This window comes from Protobothrops mucrosquamatus, unplaced genomic scaffold (assembly GCF_001527695.2).
Source record: "Protobothrops mucrosquamatus isolate PMUCROS unplaced genomic scaffold, P.Mucros_1.0 scaffold596, whole genome shotgun sequence".
Lineage (NCBI taxonomy): Eukaryota > Metazoa > Chordata > Lepidosauria > Squamata > Viperidae > Protobothrops > Protobothrops mucrosquamatus.
In genome coordinates, this window is record NW_015386895.1 from 305052 (window position 1) to 323483 (window position 18432).

The 18432-nt window shown below is 37.8% G+C and overlaps 1 protein-coding gene across 1 annotated transcript in view; it reads right to left on the bottom strand.

Moving 5' to 3' along the window:
- CA10 (carbonic anhydrase 10) overlaps positions 1 to 18432 on the bottom strand; it is a 346258-nt gene that overhangs the window by 273511 nt on the left and 54315 nt on the right. The window contains exon 2 of the mRNA XM_015817495.1: positions 8916 to 8990. Within this exon, the coding sequence (XP_015672981.1) occupies positions 8916 to 8990 (75 nt within the window). The remainder of the gene's footprint in view (positions 1 to 8915; positions 8991 to 18432) is intronic.

Consider the following 18432-nt stretch of genomic DNA (forward strand, 5'->3'; position numbering starts at 1 on the left):
ACAATATTTATTTAAAATGCTTCAAAGTCAGATTCATCATCAGATACACTAAAGAGTTGTTCCCATTCTTCTCGAGTTAATTTATCATCAGTTTCTTCGCTTTCTTCTGAGTCTGAATTCCACAGCAGGTCGTCTTCTGTGCCGTCCATTTTATTGCTGATGCCGCCCCCTGTACGCGACGAGGGGACTTTTTTTTTTCCTTCGCCCTCACGTGAGCGGCTGAAGCCCGGAAAACGCACAGTGCGAACTCACAATTTGCGTCATATGCAGAACGTTTTCTCCTGAGTTGCCATCTAACGGGAAAGGGAAGTGCGTCTCGCCAGTTCGGGCCGCCCCTGTACGCGACGAGGGGACGTTTTTTTTTCTTCGCCCTCGCGTGAGCGGCTGAAGCCCGAAAAGGCACAGTGCGAACTCACAATTCGCCTGCGCCCTCAATGGACCGGCCGCCACTGCGTCACCCCACCCCAGCCCTCGTTTATAACGCGCACCCAAACTTTGATTTCTTTTTTTGGTAGAAAATTTTGCGCGTTATACTCGAATAAATACGGTAAATGAATCTCAATAGCACAATAAAACAAATTTAAACAATAAATGAAAAGAATTTGGTACAACACCTAGAAATAAACATAATCTTTAAATCCATAATGGTGAGGAATATCATAACAATTACACTCCACAATGAAGGAACTATCTTATCAATCATCAAAACTTTCCAAAACGTTAGACTTAGAGATTCTCTAAAAGTTTCCAAGGGTTGGTACTATCTAGTCTTGAGTAGAAATCCTGCTCCCCAATTTTAGAAATTATGCTAATCAGCTGATAGCACAAAGCAGCATGCTATTAATATATGTACAGTTGTATGTAACCTACCCTTTCTGTGTAACTGAAAGCGAAGTATAAAAAAAGCCAGCATTATTTTGCCAAAGCTTTGGTGGCATTTCTAAAAACATTAACTAGCAAATATTCCAAAGGTAGAATCGCTCGGGTTAAAAACCACAGGGCAGCAATCAGAGCTTTTGAACAATGATTTCTTGACAGTAAATCATTTGCTTTGAAGACAGTTTCTTATATACATAAAAGCTCTCTGGAAAATGCAGAAGAGAACAAAATGTTTTTTTTTCCAGCAGCGTAGACACAGAAGTCTCCAACCTTCGTTGGACAGTGGGCACAGCTGGAATTTTCACAAGATGTTGTGGGCATTCTTGAAGTACAGCTCCTTGGCAAGGGTGACCAGCCTCAAAATTGCTGTTTTAAGAGGAATAAGCTCTTCCAAAATACCAGTGAGCCATAATGCTTTTATCCCCTTTACCCTTTCCACCTTATTCTCTATATTACCTGACGTATCTTTGTTTTGTTTTTCTGTTGTTGTTTGGGGTTCGGGGGCTAGTGGCATGTATCTGAGAAACACTGAGCTGAAGCGGCTGATCATTTTTAGTTTTGAAGAAAGCTTATGTGAAAATGTGAACAATCAAATGGTTATTGGCTGGATCATATTATGAACAAAGGCCTCCAGAAGGCCTACAAAGTTGCCCAAATTCCAGACAAAAAGAGAGAAGGGAAGCTGCAGTGGTACACATATGTGATCACAGCTAGTGTGGGATCCATCGTGAGGCGGGCACTTGCACTCAGTCCAGAGGACTAGCAACCGCAAGGACGACCAAAAAAGCAATGGACTGTCTGTGTAAAGACAGGTGAGCCATAGGCGTATTATGCCCTGCAGACCAGATGAAGTGGCAGGTGAAATGCAAAACTGCGGACACCCCCCCCCCAATACGAGAGGAATAATGCAAATAAGAAGAAAGCTTATGTGGCCCATCAGAGACCCAGAAAGAATCTTGGAAATGACAACAATAGTGGGTGCTTTATTTCCCACAAGCCAGTTTTCCATTTGTTTTTAATTACATATAAGGTAGGGATAGGCAACCTGACAGATCCCACAAGAGTTTTCCATGAAGAAACTGGGATCCTCAGCCAACACATTGGGGACCTCAATTTTACTGGAACTGGGAAGAGAAAAATCATGGACTGTCACAAGTGAAGTCAATGTGTTAAGATAACATGCTTCTCTTCTGAGGAATCAATGAGCAAATCCACTATTTGCAAGACAAGGAGAAGTTGTGGTGTATATATATGTAAGCATCTTAAGAAGTAGTTGTTTTATTATACACAAATGTTTTTGAGTACTTGTTAACAAGGAAGCCACTCTTTCAGGAATCAGGGCTAATGAGAATCAGCACAGCTGGCTTTCCTAAGCAGCAGAAAAGAGTTTATTGGAGAGAAAAGTTTTCTATCTTCTCATAATTTTCAGTAAAACAACAAGCCCAGGAAACTATTTTCTTGATAATATACATATTTTTTCTCTGTGGCAGGAATGGTTTCCTTATTAGGACCTACAAGCTTTAAAAATCACACTACTATGAATCTGTTCTATCCCATAAAACAGCAGATGAAAAAAGTAAATAGCATTGGGGAAAAATCTTTGAATGCAGCACTTTTCCTCTTCAAATTATCCCCTAGCATTATACTAAGATTTAACAGAAATGCTTTAAAGTAAAAGGGAATATTATCAGTTATTAGAAGATTACAAGATGGGTTTTTTTGTCCCACGTTCAGTACTATTTCCCAGTTAAAGCAAAGATGGGCAATGTGTCATGCATTGGGTTAGTGATGACATTCCTGCCAACACATAAATACCAAGAAGTTATATACCAGACACATATTTTCTTGTGTAACACACACTTATCTTTGGAAACAACTAAATTACAGTTAAGAGGTTCAATGGCATCTCCTGTTGCATCAATAATAACAAAGGCTTTTTTACATTGTACATTTTAATAAATTTTCCATTCAACAGTTGTTTTACAAATGGTCACTATTAATAAGATAATTATCATAAACTGTATATTCTGCATTTCATTTTCTTTTGATTGGACTGTGTAAAATTCCTCTCCTATTATCCCCACACACAAAAACACACACAGACAAACGCATGCTCTCAATTCTGAATAAAATTTCATCTGAATAAAAGGATTGTGATCAACAAAAAATTATATTTAAGGAGCTGCAAAACCATTTGTGTTCCTTTCTTCACTCAATTTACATCAATAGAATATTTTCTTATTCAACTTTTTTCAGAAAACCCATGACCATTGAATACGGGAAGATAATAATCTAGTCTGCTTTGTTTACGTGAAAGTGAAAATCAGATTAACTTCTCCCACTCAAGTCATGATAATCTTCTTAACTCTTATTCATTATTTTTCCCAGGCAAGTCATGCATAAACTTACGTATTTCAAATGATTGGATCAATTCTGTTAACTGATCTGAACCTTTGATGATGATGTAAGATGAGTTAGGACACTTACTATATAGCCTGCTTTATCTAATATAATCCACAATCGAGTTCATACATTTACTTAAAGGAGATACATAAGACCACACCAAAGAATTTTTAAAATACTAAAACTAGCTCAAGATTTTTGAGAAGTTCTCATATAATAGTCATATTCAGTATGTTTGCTTTCTGCTCTAAATTGTGTGTGTGTGTGTGTGTGTGTGGGAGGGGAAACAGGATTATATCTTAAACGCTAAATGAATGGCATTTAGTTTAGAAAAGCATATTTGGGTCAAATATAAGCTTCTCATAAAGAGGCAAATAGGCCAAACGCTGGTGATGTGTAGAAATCTCAAACCTGACTATGAGACTAGTAACAAATAATGAACCTCATATATGTTCTTGTGGTCAAGGGATGGCAGGTTAAGTTATCCGGATGGTCTTGGGACTGAAAAATGGGGGCCAAAATCAGGCTCAATGTCACATAGACATTAAGAAGCTTCATGCTTAATTCAAGTAAGCAACCCTCGCCTTTTAGCTGCAAACATATAAAATGGCAGGAACACTAAGTAATGGAGGAAGGGGTTGTTGTACATTTCTGCTATTATTTTTGTGTAGTGTGGGCTGGTGAGGCGGTATGAGTCAAGAAGGATGAATTTGCAGTTGGAGACCCAACAGGAGCAAATAGGAGAGAGATCAAGTGAGGAAACTGGCATGTGGAAATAACTGCAGGTTTTGGAGATCAGAACAGGTATCAGTGAAAATAGTTCGACAGTGGTGCTGAAATCCAAGGGGCTCAAAAAAGGATTGTGTATTCTCATTCTCCTCCCTAGGACAGAACTGTCCCTAGAATTGAAAGCACAGGAAGAAGAAGCTGCATGAATGAGGGAATGAAACAGTTAATATCCCTTTGAAATTGTCTGTATAGCACTGTGTATGCATAGTTTGTTAAACTAAGGCCACTGAATATATTAAATATCATTATAAATGCAAAATGTATGTACTTGTAAGTAAAATTCCTGTCCCTTTGCCCCACCTTCTGACAAGGGGTTAAACATAAAGAGTATGCCAAAGCAAAAGTATTGCATATTTGCCAGTGGGGGAAATTGAACTATGGAAAAAGAAAACAAAATAACATTAACATTAAGTTCAGTAAATACATCTTCTCCCACCATGTATGGAAGAAACATTAAGGTTTGTATTTAAATAGAAGCTCTCCAGCATTATTATGGGGGTCAATATGCTGACTCTGTAAACTGTTTGGAGAGGCTGTAAAGCACTATGAAGTGGTATATAAGTCTAAGTTCTATTGTAAGTCCTATTATAATTCCAAAATGAATCTTGTAATGCTAGGCCAATTCATACAACTGTGAAGGAGATCAGGCAACAATTGCATATTATGAAGAGCCTTCCAAGGTGCACATATTCCAGCATATAATTAAAGCAAATCTATTAATTAGAGTCAGGGACTGAATGCCATCCATCATCCATAATGGTTACATTCTTATTTTGTCACATAATTCCAGCTGCCAAAGGAGCAGAATTTATTCTGCCAGCCTATTTTTAAGCCATGTTTCCCAGCTAGTCTCTCAAGGAAGTAGATAATGTTATTGGATCACTTGAACTGCAACCTGCCTGCTGGAATTTTCTCTCCCTCTCTCTGGCTTGGGTCAAAAGGGTTTCCAATTATCCTATCCCAGAATGGGTATTTTGCAGCCTGCAGGCCACATCTGGCCCTGTCTGGCCAGCGGCAGCAGCGAAAGGACAGTGGCAGTGGAGGGGGCAGCAATGGTAGCAGGGGCAGAGGCAGTGGGGGGGGAGTGTGAGCCTGCCACAACACACCCAATTTTCATGTGGCTCCTTGGGAAAATCAATTGTACAGCCTTGCCCTATCCTGTCAATAATTTCTGAAATTAACCTCTCTCTACAGCAGATGAGAGATAAGGAGCTGTCTGGGGAGCTGACCAGTTCCAACAAATACAGGAAATCAGAAGTCATTCATTTTCCCCCTTTTCTTTAATTTCTGCACCTTTGTCTTCACTCTTTTCTTTCTTTTTTCATTCTTCGTTTTCTTCATTCTACATATTAGTTCTTGTTAATTTTTATTTTGTATTAAAATTATAATAAAAAATTATATATAAAAATTAGTTGCCAAAGTTGGGAAACACTGCTCTGGGTATACAATTTAATAATAATAATAATAATAATAATAATAATAATAATAATAATAATAATAATAATAATAATAATGATGATGATGATGATGATGATGATGATGATGATGATGATGATGATGATGATGATGATGATGATGATGATGATGATGTTATTTTGAGAACATACCACAGCCAAAATCTAAAACCCCAGCTACAAGTACTTTCTATTATTTCAAAAATATATTTCCTAGGGAGGTGTGTGTGTGTGTGTGAGTGTGTGTGTGTGCGCGCGCGCGCATGTGTAGTTCATATTTAGTCAAACTGGTGGAGAACATTCAGAAACTCTTAGAAGAAACAGATTATCTAGATCTGTTCCCCTTCCAGTTTGGACCTGTCTTTGTCACAGAAATGGTCTTGGTCACCCCAATGGATGAACTGCACTGGGAGAGAAAATAAGAGAGTAGTAGGCTCGGATGTCTCAACAGACTTGCTGGTATTGACAGTAGCATCCTTTTGCAGTTCCTGAAGGAGATGGAAATTAGAGACCTGTCTTGTGTGGTTCTTAACTCTTTGGGTGTTAGCCAACTTGGGTGACAACATGGGAGACATGATGGAACTTTGCAGGAGCCCTAGAACAATGCCCAAGAAGGAAGAGAAAGACCTCGAAGTGAGGAGATCTCACCAGTTCCAGTTGAAGAAAGAAGAAAATGGAGAAGAAAGTTTAAGGCCTGAGGGCAAAAATGCTCATTACTGCAAGGCAAAGAGAACTATTGATTAAATATGTTTCAGCGGCCATCTCCCAAGATCATCCAGAAACCAGGCCAAGTGTCTTTTAATTCTGAAGAGTAGGAGAAAAAGGCCCAAAGTGTAAACTCTTGGGCAGAGATACAGTATATACAGCCTCTAACTGCTTTGTACTGCAGTGGACAATCCACTATTGTTGAAAATTCATTTTAGCTTGCAGTAAAGATTTTAATCAAATTTGTGATTCCTTGATCAAGTTTTCCTGAATGGTAAATTTAGGGCTAAGTAAATGGAAATCTGTGATTTACTGTTGAGCCCAGATATGAAGCCTGATCTCATGCACTGGGAGAAGTTTAGGGAATAGCTTTATATGTGCTCTTTGTAATTGCTCAGCACTCTTGAAAGATAGTTGTGGATTTTTGTGTTTGTTTCTCCTTGTCAAGTTCATTGCAGTTTGAAAGTTATGGCTTTCAGTTCTGAGAAATAGCTCTCTCTCTCTCTCTCTCTCTCTCTCTCTCTCTCTCTCTCTCTCTCTCTCTCTCTCTCTCTCTCATTTTCCCTCCCTCCCTCCATCCATCTCTATTATATCTGCTTGTAGAATGTCCTAGGTCAGAGGTCCCCAACCTTTTGACCACCAGGGACCGGTTTCACGGAGAGAGGTTTTTCCGCAGACTGGAGGGTGTATGGTTTTGTGTGCTGCCTGCATCTCGCAGATAGTACTTTGCTTGTTTGTGCGGCCTGATTGCTGGCATGCTGCGGCCTGGTACTGGTCCATGGACTGGGGGTTGGGGACCCTTGTCCTAGGTTCAGACCAGAGTACCAACATTTTAAAAAAATGATGAGGTAGCAGGGAAAAATAAGGTTTTCAGGGTATTCAAATGATACGAGCCTAAGGACATTTACAGAGTGGTTCCACTTTATAAAACAATTAAATCACCTAGTCCAGCATCAAAGAACCTTCACTCTTGTTAGATATCGTGCTTCATAAAGCAAACTTCTAGTTTTGATTCAGACCTTTAACATTTAAACAGTTAGGAGACTGGTGTGAACATCTCTTGGCTGTTAGGATCAAAACACGAGCAGAAGGCTTCAATATTTGGTCTAAAGATGAGTCTGAGATTCAAACCTGAGGCCCGAGTCACAAGTAGATTTTTGAAGAGTTGGATAGTATCTCCACTGTCCTTTTAAAAATTCCTAGCCAATTCTAAGTTTTGATATAGAAAAGGGAGAAATAATTGGATAAATGGGAAGTGATCGTACAAAATGCAATTTAAACATATTTTTATCTTGGAAGTTATATCTTGTTTGTACCATTTTTTCTGAACGTCACTCAAAGATTAAGTGTGGCCTTCAGCCCAAAAAAGGTTACCCAACCCTATGTTATGATTTAAAGCTCTCCTTTCTGTTTATAGGCTACTCTCCTGGAGCAAATACAGTATGCGTATAACAAGTGTTTTTTTAAGCCCCTTCTCACAAGTGATCCGGCAAGAATTCTCAAGGGGTCAGTGAGCATTTATCATTACTCATCCTGCCATATACCATATTAAGACCTACACTAGACATGTACAAAAGAGCATATACTCATCACATGTCCTTAGCTACATGGATCTATTTCCTTGTTTTCATAATATTTACCTCAGTGCACTTATTTCCAAAATATCTAATTCCAAGCAAACTATTAGTTAATTGTATAAGAAAGGAGAAGCCATAGATATTTATTTATTATCAAATTTATATAACCACCCATCTCATATATGTATCTCTGAGTAGCATACACAGTTTAAATAAGACAATTAAAACAACTAAAAAGCATAAATAATACTCAAACCGTGGAATACATTCAAAGTCCTAAGTACAATATAATAATTTTGTGGGGTCCCTATTTACATGGAATCCCCAAGTTTGCTGACAAAACCAGGTTTAAAGAGATTTCAAGAGGGTCAATGGGGTTAGGGCCTATCTCATTTTAATGGTGGTGGTGGCGGCAATAGAGTGATTATAAGTCTGAGTTAACAGGAGGAAAATAAAATATTTCAAGCTTTTGACTTGGAATAATCAGAATAGTTTAAGTACAAAAAACCAAGAACCAATTCCTCCTCATAGTGATCAAGTATGTTTCCAATATTTTTCCTTTAATTAGGATCACTCCTTTCTATCTCCTTGGTTATACTTTTCTGAGATTTCCCAGAATATTTAAAAACAATCTTATAGATATAAGAGTTCCACAGATTTCAATGTAAGTTGAATATAGGGCCAGATTCTTTTTTCTCTCCGACTTAAGAAACACAATTTGAAAATCAATAAAGTTAAAAAAACCCCACAAGGTTTTCTATATATGTTACTATGATGCTTCATCTAAAGCAGGCATGTCAAACTCGCGACGTCACATGATGCCACGTGACTTATCGGAACTTTCCCCCCATTGCCGGCAATGGGGTGGGCACGGTTTTGGTGTGACGCATCCGGCCCACGGACCTGCAGTTTGACATGCCTGATCTAAAGTGAGAGATATAGAATTGATTTCATTATTGAGCTATGTTCTGATTTTTGTTGCAGTGCACAGCTGTATCTAAATTTCTGAAATTTTTGAACATAAAAGCCAACACTACATGTTATGATGTACATCAGAATAAAATAGCAACAATTCACATAATGATTGAATAATAAACATAGCACTTGCCTGGAACAAAGCTTCCCTGGACCACCTCCTTATAAGCCCACCAGCCTTCATGGATTTTTGGTGAATTCTGCTGAGCTAAAGAAAGAAAAACAAAGCAATAAAAACAGAGCAATATTTTTTTTTAATTTTCATGATACAACAACTCTTAGTCTTCTATACAACATTGTCTACACAATACAAAATAGGTCAAAAAGTTTTGTATAGCTTCTAGAAGAGTTGATGGAGGCCATGCTCTAATTCTTAAATTGGATAGCAAGTCTTGTTTGTATCAATGAGGCTTATGTACAAAGAGAATCTCAAAAGTAGTCTTCAAAGACCTATTTTCCTTTGATTTAACAGCTCTCAACAGACTACTGAAAGCAATTACCAAAGTGCAACAAGATACAAATTCATGATGTATTGACAAAAGCAAATACTAAACTGCCCAACACAAGCACGCAGACAAACCAAGAGTGGGAGATAATTAATCAATGGAAATGGTACCCCAAATTTTGGTCTTCAATCAATAAATAATGAGAATGCACAATAAAACATTAGATGTTCATTTTATAGAACATAAACTTCTGAATCTAAACCAAACATTTATCAAAATTGGATATATTTATATACTGACATTATCTTTAAAGAAACTGCAGTCTTGTATTAGAAGAAATGTTCTATTTCTCAAATCAATATTATTGACTTGTATATGATTCAAAATTTCAACTTCCCTCACCCCCAAAATCCTGAGATTATTGCAACCAATATATTATATCTATCTATGTATGAATGTCCCTATGCTGGGTCCTTAATGTTCTCCAAGTTTGAGTTTCCTGTTGGAAACATGTTATTACCAGACTAAATAACATCATTACTGCTATCTCCAAAGTCAGAAAAAAAAAATAACCTAGCAATTCAATTCTCAGATATGTGAATTTATCACTATTATTCTTATGCTTTGTTCATATGGAACTTTGGGTGGATTTAAGAAATTGAAAAGCTGTCTGATTGGCACGGTTCTCATTGAGTGTTCCGGAATGCTCGTTAAAAATGCAAGACACAAATTAACTACATAAAATAAATACAGTATTGACTCTTGAGCCCGACTGGTGAGCTATAAATGCTGATATCATGAGCAGAGTATGACAAAAAAATCATAGTGAAATGAATGCTTCCATTTGTTATTGTAATGTTAATGAATGACCATGGTGGTGCAGTGGTTAGAATGCAGTACTGCAGGCTACTTCTGCTAATTGTCAGCTGCCAGCAGTTCAGCAGATCAATTCTCACCTTCTCAAGGTTGACTCAGCCTTCCATCCTTCCCAGGTTGGTAAAATGAGGACTCAGATTGTTGGGGGCAACATGCTGATTCTTTAAACTGCTTAGAGAGGGCTGTAAAGCACTGTGAAGCAGTATATAAGTCAAAGTGCTATTGCTATTGCTGTTCATGCAGTTAAGTACCATCAGCCTTCTCCTACAGCCAGTACAGGCAGTCCTTGACTTACAACCATTTGTTTAAAGACTGTTTGAAGTTACAATGGCACTGAAAAAAGTGACTTACAACCAGTCCCCACACTTATGACAATTGCAGCATCCCCATAGTCAAATGATCAAATTCAGGTGCTTGGCAATTGGCATGTATTTAGGACAGTTGCAACATCCTGGGATCATGTGATTGTCATTTGCGATCTTCCCAGCTGGCTTCTGACAAGCGCAGTCAATGGGGGAAAGCTGGATATGCTTAACAATTGTATTAACAACTACTTAACAATCCGACACACTTAACAACTGCCCAGCTTAGAAACAAAACTTCTGGTTCCGAATGTGATTGTAAGTCAAGGACTACCTGTAATGTCACATAAGTGGAATGTTAAAGAAAACTCATAGCAATGCAATGAATGGCACATTCTAAACTAGGAAATGTTAATAACTGCTAAAGAAAAGAATTACGAAAGAATCACTCTTTGACCTATGTGTCAGGCATTTGTCTTAGATCATACTATAGGTAAGAACACAGATTTATCTGTTCTATCCAGAACTGTCTGGAACGTTTTTCCTATATTTTCAAATAAATATTAAAAATAAACCTTTTCCCCAATCTTTCTGCAAATAGCAATCAGCACAAAAATATAGTTGATTGTTAGAAGGTGGAAAAGATATACAGAGAATTCTGTTCTCATCTAGTACTTGCCTAGTTTTTACAACCCAGATATGGTAGCCATAATCACTATAGACTGTTATCTTACTACCCTTGAACCTTTGGAGGAAAAACAAAGGGGCACATGCTTAGTTCTCACTGTTTCGTATTATAAGTGTTGTTTTGAAATTTGGTCAGTTGCAATATAACCAGGTTTGAGTGTCCCATGAACATCTCTAAATGTTACTATTGTTATTCAGAGTTAAAACCAGGACTGTAAACCTGTGATCTGCTGAAAACCTCCATCCTGTTTAAAAAAAGAAAAATTGGGGAGATCATGTCATTAGGTTTCTCAAAAAGGGAGAGAATATATTTCGGTTTGGAGAAGATGGATAGATTATATTGAGAGTAAATATGGGACTAAAAAGTTTCATTTGGTTTTTGAGTAAATCTTAGAGTATTAATGTAGTTTATATGTTATAATAGGTTATTTAATTTTATCTATAATTGATGTTATAATTATTGTGTTTAATACTAGTATATTAGTTTAAAAGAGAGTTAAAGGATGTTATAGATTTGTTATTCTAATAGTTGATTAATGTTAGATAGAGTATGGTTATTGTATTGTTAACCCTGTGATTGGCTCTGGGAAGTGGGGGGGAGGGAGGGGGGAGTGGAAGGGTGAGTTTTGGGGAGGGGGGAATTATATTGTAAAACTTTTATAAAATTTTCAATAAAAAAAAGGGAGAGAAATTCTCTAGCAATGTTTGTACTAACTAGGGCATAATAAAGATAATTTGGACAATATAACAATTTTTAGATATGTTCCTTAAAATTTTGTCTTTCAATTTTTTTATTAATTACATGCGGCAACATTTTCCATCTTTCTTAAACCTTCCTAAAAACACATACACATAGAAGCAAACCAAATTATAAAATAAGTAAAACTTTTACTCTGCAATATATGTAACTTTTGATAGGGAACACCTAAAGAATATAAAACATTTTACCTTTTTCTTTTATATAACACGAAGGTAATTTAGTGAACAAAATACCTGCTTTCAATGGTATTTTTGCTGAACAAGAGAAGTAAGATTATCAAGTTTTGTGCTAAATGATGCATGACATTGAACTCTATTAGAAAAAAGGTAATTCTGTCAGTGCCATTATACTTATAAAATCCTTATGAGGTCAACAAGCATCAAATTGACTGTAGAAAAAAAAACCCAAACAGACAGTAAACAGGCAGAAAAACATTACATACTTAATCCTAAATCACACTAGCCTGGCAATATGAGATACACATGAATTTACTAAAAGGCATACATATATCCTATAGTTAAGTGAGATGGGTTGGGGCACATGTTCTCAATTAGTGTGCCAGAGATCTAAAAATCACTTAAAATATGGAGGAAGAATAAAATGTACTGTCAGGGCTTGCCTTGAATTACAGACTATGGCAAGAGAACTAGAGCGCGAGGTATCTGCGTGTGGTATTGAAAAGCAAATGAGAAAGCAGATCCCAGGGTACATCATTGTCTTTAAGAAAACTGCACATGAAAAGCATGACTGATACAAATTTGCACTGCGCCAATGTTTTAAAATGAATTCTGATACACCAAGCAGGATTTGACAACATTTCATTTTTCAGACAGACAATGAAGGGGTTGGGGTGCCATGAGAGATAAAAGGTTTGTCCCACCATACACACTCTCTTCCCATTTGAGTAGTGTTTGTAAATTGTACAAAGAAAGTACCCTAATCCACAAATCTGGATTAGCAACTGACAGCTCGAAAACAAAGGGCTGTGAAATTAAAATGAAGCTGCCACACAAATGTTTCTTGTTCAGCCTCCAGTGTGGCCCACACAGCACAGGAGGGCTGTGCTCTTTAATCTCTTGCCCATCTGACAACATGGCACAATGCCTGCCTGCATTCCAAGGAAATCCGACCTTACAATTGGGCTGCTGGTGCTAATTGCCAAGAATGGCTTTAAAAATAGACAGCTCAAATTGTACTGCCCATATCATAATTCCCTTTCATGCCAGCAGAAAATGCAGCTATGACCAAATTGTACACAGCCATCACATTTGAATAAGCAAAGCAAGCACGTCCAACTGCATTATACAAACAGCAATTCGACTATAACTGCTTGGAGAAATATACCCGTCCCACAGGGTTGCATCAAACTGATGACTCCATTGTAGAATGAAGTCTTTAATGAGCTCTGCCACACACTTTTAACGATTTCCCCACTTTGCCCTCACCATCCATGAATTGCAAACACATTTAGCATCCAGCTGAGCTCACAGACAAAAGCTTTAGCCAGACTCTGCTCAACCCCAGTTAAACACTAGCTGAAGCTATCAACTAACCAGCATGATTTCTCTGCCCCAAATTCATCAGTCATTGAATTTGCCTCTCCTTTCCCCAAAACTTGCAAAACTCCATGAAGAAAAAAAAACAAACCTCAACACATTCAATTCATGTTGGTACTATTCTAGCAATGTGGCACAGTGTTCCACAAATTCCCAAAAGCCTGCAAAGCTACATTTGAGGGCTTTCTCAAGTAACAGTCTGTTCAGGAAGAAATGAAGGGCAGCATATCTGAGCACCGTGCAAGTTTTACCTACAGCAGAAGATAGAAATAGAAGGACATTGATTCTCCATGAGGGTTAAGGAAGGAAGTAATAAGATTCTGCATAACATTTACTAGTGCTTTTTAATCAACATGATATGATGGTGTACCACAGCAGACATAAAGTAAAATCATTTTATGACTCAATAACTATAAGTAGATTATTTATTTGTTTGTCTGTTTAAAATTTTATGCTACTTACTATGCTGGGACCTCGGTGGATAGAGGAGGGGGTAAAGAAGTGAGAGATAGGGGGCAGCAGGCTGGTGGATTGCACTGCCCTAGACATTGGCAGTGGGGACATCTGACATTGGCAGTGGGGACATCTGAAGGGAAAGAGGGAAAAGAATCAACCATTCAATTTTTATTATGGTCATAGTCCAGCAAGGAGGGAAAAGAAAGTGCTGGAAGAAATGGCAGACCAGCCAGCAAAACTTGGCATGCTGGGAAGGAATGAAGGGAGGCTAGAATAGAAAAATGACATGGATCTACTTTACCTCTTCATCTATCTAGGTTTTGTTTGTTCTGAAACTTCGAACTACTAAAGCAATTTAGATTTTATTTCTGCTGAAGTGTGACTAATTGAAAAGAGTTTGGCAGAACCTGTGGAATGTGATAGTTTCTTTTAGGTTTGAAACAACAACAACAACTTTGTGCACTCCTAGTAAAGGGAACCATTAATGGACTGTCAACATTGCTGCAATTCCAAAACCTCTCTTCTAATCAAGGAAATCTCAAGCATGGCGATAGCTTATCTAAATTCCCTGTCCAAGGAAATGTTGACATCCCCAATCATGGACCTCAACATTTTATGGCAACCATGGACATGTTGCAACTAGTACCTGGCTAACTGAAGTCAGCAAGGGACATGTTAGATTTTATATTTTTGGATGGCATGAGTGATTTGAAAAAAGGTTATTCTGGAACCTGAACTAAGATGCTTTGTAGTTCTGTCCAGACAACATAACTCAACAAAAAATGGTTATAAACAAATATTTATTCCAGGAATTCTTAGCAGAACTTACTATTCTGTAGATTCATCTGGTTTGGTGAATTTGTCCATTTTGCGTAGGTAAAAGACAGTATTTTCTCCATATCAGGTTAGCGTGGTTACAGACGATATCCATGTATCAGCATGGTCGGTTAAACAAAGCTTTCTTTTACAAGCTGGCACGTAGCCAGGATATCCTGTGATGAACTTAGTGGCCCCTCCCACTGACTTGATAAGTATAGGATTCACTGAACAGCTAAAACTACATTACCCATAAGCCATCTCTTAAGGAAACAGCATTTAACCCTTTAAATGCCGAACATTCTAACATACAGTTCTTAAGCTACTGGCTGGTCCAGCACAAAGGTGGTCTGTGTGACTCTAATATCATGGACATATTATTCCTCAATAAGTTTCCTGAATAGAATAAATTAAAAATAAACGACTCCAAAAATGCTGAAACGGTCTAACAAAAAAAAATATCCCCCAAACATTTGGTGGAAAATCACCTACTTTCACTGCCTAGTTATGCCTAGAGTACCAGCTGCAAACCTTCCTCAGCCAATCATATTTGGTAACTATGAGTTACCAAACTAGAGTTAACTATGTTGCAGTACAGTCGGTCCCATAGATGGCTGCAGTATAGTGTCTGAGTGGCTGTCTTTGAAAAGTACTTAGAAGTTGCAAGCTGGTACAAAATGAAGCAGTTCAGCTGGTAACCAGTGCAAGGAGCAGGTAGTATGATACCATACTATGATACTGAAAGATCTATATTGGTTGCCAATTGCTTATCCAGAATAATTTAAAGAATTACTACTAGTAACAATGTAAAGAGTTGCTATCAGTTACTATTATGGCCTGAACGATTTAGGAACTGAGTACCTGAGGAAATACTGCTCCAATTACGAGTGTCCAACTGCTAAGAGGGACTATTTTGAAGGAACTCCTGTTGCCAGAGGTTCATTTTCATTGTATTTCCCTCAGTTATATAACTCATCTCCTCAACAGTTGCATTTGGCCCCAACTCTCTCTGTGTGTTTTTTTTTAAAAACCAGTAAATATTTCCCTTTTTCAGAAGTCTTTTAAGTACCAGTTAACTTTAGTAATAATTTTAATCTTTTTGTAGATTTAGTATGGTTTTAAATTTTATAAGCTGTTTTAAGTATTTGATAGAAGGGTGAGATACATTTAATCAAGAAACAATGAATATTGTATAATCCTATAATACTTTTATATCACCTATATTTTCACATTTTCTGGAACTTTCCATTTACTTATTTTATTACCTCAGCATGAGACAGTAGCATACCGCAGTTGCCAAATGAACCAATGCAGTCTTGGGTTGCATCAACAGAGGTATGATATCAAGAAAATGGAAAAGCATAGTTCAGTTTTATGCTGCACTAGTCCTACTACACCTGTCATATGGAGAGCTGGGCATGTTTAGCCTAAAAAAGAACTGGATAAGGGAAGACACGATAGCAATCTTTCCATTCTTGAAAGGCTATCCCAGGAAAGAGGATATGGATTTATACTCACTCTGTAGTGCCAAAGGTTGGGATAAGATTTATGAGACTGCTAGTCTGTGACCAATAAAGATTGACTGATTGAGTGAAGATTGATTTATTAGGACAAGAATCAAGAAATGGAAATGAAGAGAACCAGACTCAAAATAAGGAGGAATTATCTGACCATGAGAACTATTAAACAATAGAATAGCCTGCATCATGGAATTGGGCAGCCATTTGTCTGGGATGGGATTTGCCATTCCTGCCCTGGGCAGATCTCCAAAGTCCCTCCCAATCCTGTAAGTCTATGCATATGTGATATTTTGATTGAGGAATATTAATATAACAAAGATGCAAAAGTCTGCACTGGAGGATAGAGAGAAAAAATTGGAAGTTTGTAATATTATTAAGAGAGAAGCAAGACGATTTAGAGGTAGAGTGAATTTGGGAAATGAGAATGAATAAAAAAATAAGGCTTCAAATAATAATAATAATAATAATAATAATAATAATAATAATAATAATAATAATAATAATAATAATAATAATAAAGTTGGAAGGGACCTTGGAGGTCATCTAGTCCAACCCCCTGCTCAGGCAGGAAACCCTATACCATTTCAGACAAATGGCTGTCAAGTCTCTTCTTAAAAACTTCCAGTGTTGGAGCATTCACCGCTTCTGGAGGCAGGTTGTTCCATTGGTTAATTGTTCTAACTGTCAGGGAGTTTCTCCTTAGTTCTAGGTTGCTTCTCTCCTTGATTAGTTTCCATCCGTTGCTTCTTGTCCTGCCTTTCCTCTGTTAATGCAGCCCAGCACTGTGTTGGCCTTTTTGGCAGCTACAGCACACTGCTGGCTCATATTTAAGTGATTGTCCACTAGGACTCCGAGGTCCCTCTCACAGTTACTACTATTGAGCCAGGTACCCCCTATACTATACCTATACATTTGGTTTTTCTTGCCTAAATGTAGAACCTTACTTTTTTCCCCATTGAATTTTATTTTGTTAGATAGATATACTGTATCATTAACAGGATAAGAAAAAACAAATGAGGGCAAAAGGGCTTTGGAAAAAAATGAAACATTCAGTCTTGCATATATTAAACTGAGTTGTGATAAAGCATTCAAGCAGTCATATCAGAGAAGCCCTTAGAGATATGGATTTTGCATGGCTGATCTAAGGCAGAGATGGAGAGGAGTAATGAAACATAATGGAGTTCCAAAAGACACTAGAAATTATGGGATTACTCAGGGACAAAAGACTAGAATATTTAATATCCAATGATACATCCTTGGGGGGAAGCAGCAGCAGACTCTCCTAATGGAGACACAGAGAGAGCAATCAGACAGAGGATACAAAACACGACACAAAATGAATTGCAGCACCCATCTAGCATCTTTCATAACTGGCCAAGTCACAACCATATCAGTAACATCTCTCTGTTTCAAAAAGACTAATGTTGTGCAACATACTTGGTCTAAGGAAGGAGTCACAAAAGAGTCACACTGCTAAATTAAAAATAATTCAGGTCACAAAGGACTTCCCGGTGCATCAATCAGCTTTTTGGCAATTAGTGTGGCAAAAGCAGCAGCAGCACTGGAGCTGGTGGCATCAATAAGGCCTGGTGGCTTTGGAGGCACTTGGCAATGTGCCTTTCGAAAGTGGTGAGTTTACTGACATTAAAAACAAAATGCCAGCAAGCCATACAAAGCTGCTTGGTGGGTCACATGTAGTGCAGGCCTGGTCTCTGGAAATGTCCCATTTCAGTTCAGAATCCCAAGTAATTCTTAAACATATTCTGGGTTTGTTAAATTAATCTTCCTAAATGAACTACAGGTAGTTCTCTACTTACGACCACAATTGAGCTTAAAATTTCCATTGCTAAGCAAGGCAGTTGTTAAGTGAGTTTTGCCCAGTGCTGGGATTCAAATATGTGAACAACCGGTTCTCTGTGTGGATGCCGGAAGTCCGTTCTGGGCCTGGGCAACAAAAAAATAGCTACCGGTTCTGCTGAACTGGTGCGAACCGGCTGAATCCCACCACTGGTTTTGCCCCATTTTATGACTTTTCTTGCCACAGTTGTTAAGTGAATCACTGCAGTTGTTAAGTTAGTAACATGGTTGTTACGTAAATCTGGCTTCCCCATTGACTTTGCTTGTCAGAAGAGCGCAAAAGGTGATCATATGACCCTGGGATATCATAAATACATTCCAGTTGCCAAACATCCAAATTTTGATCACATGACCATGGGGATGCTGCAACAGTT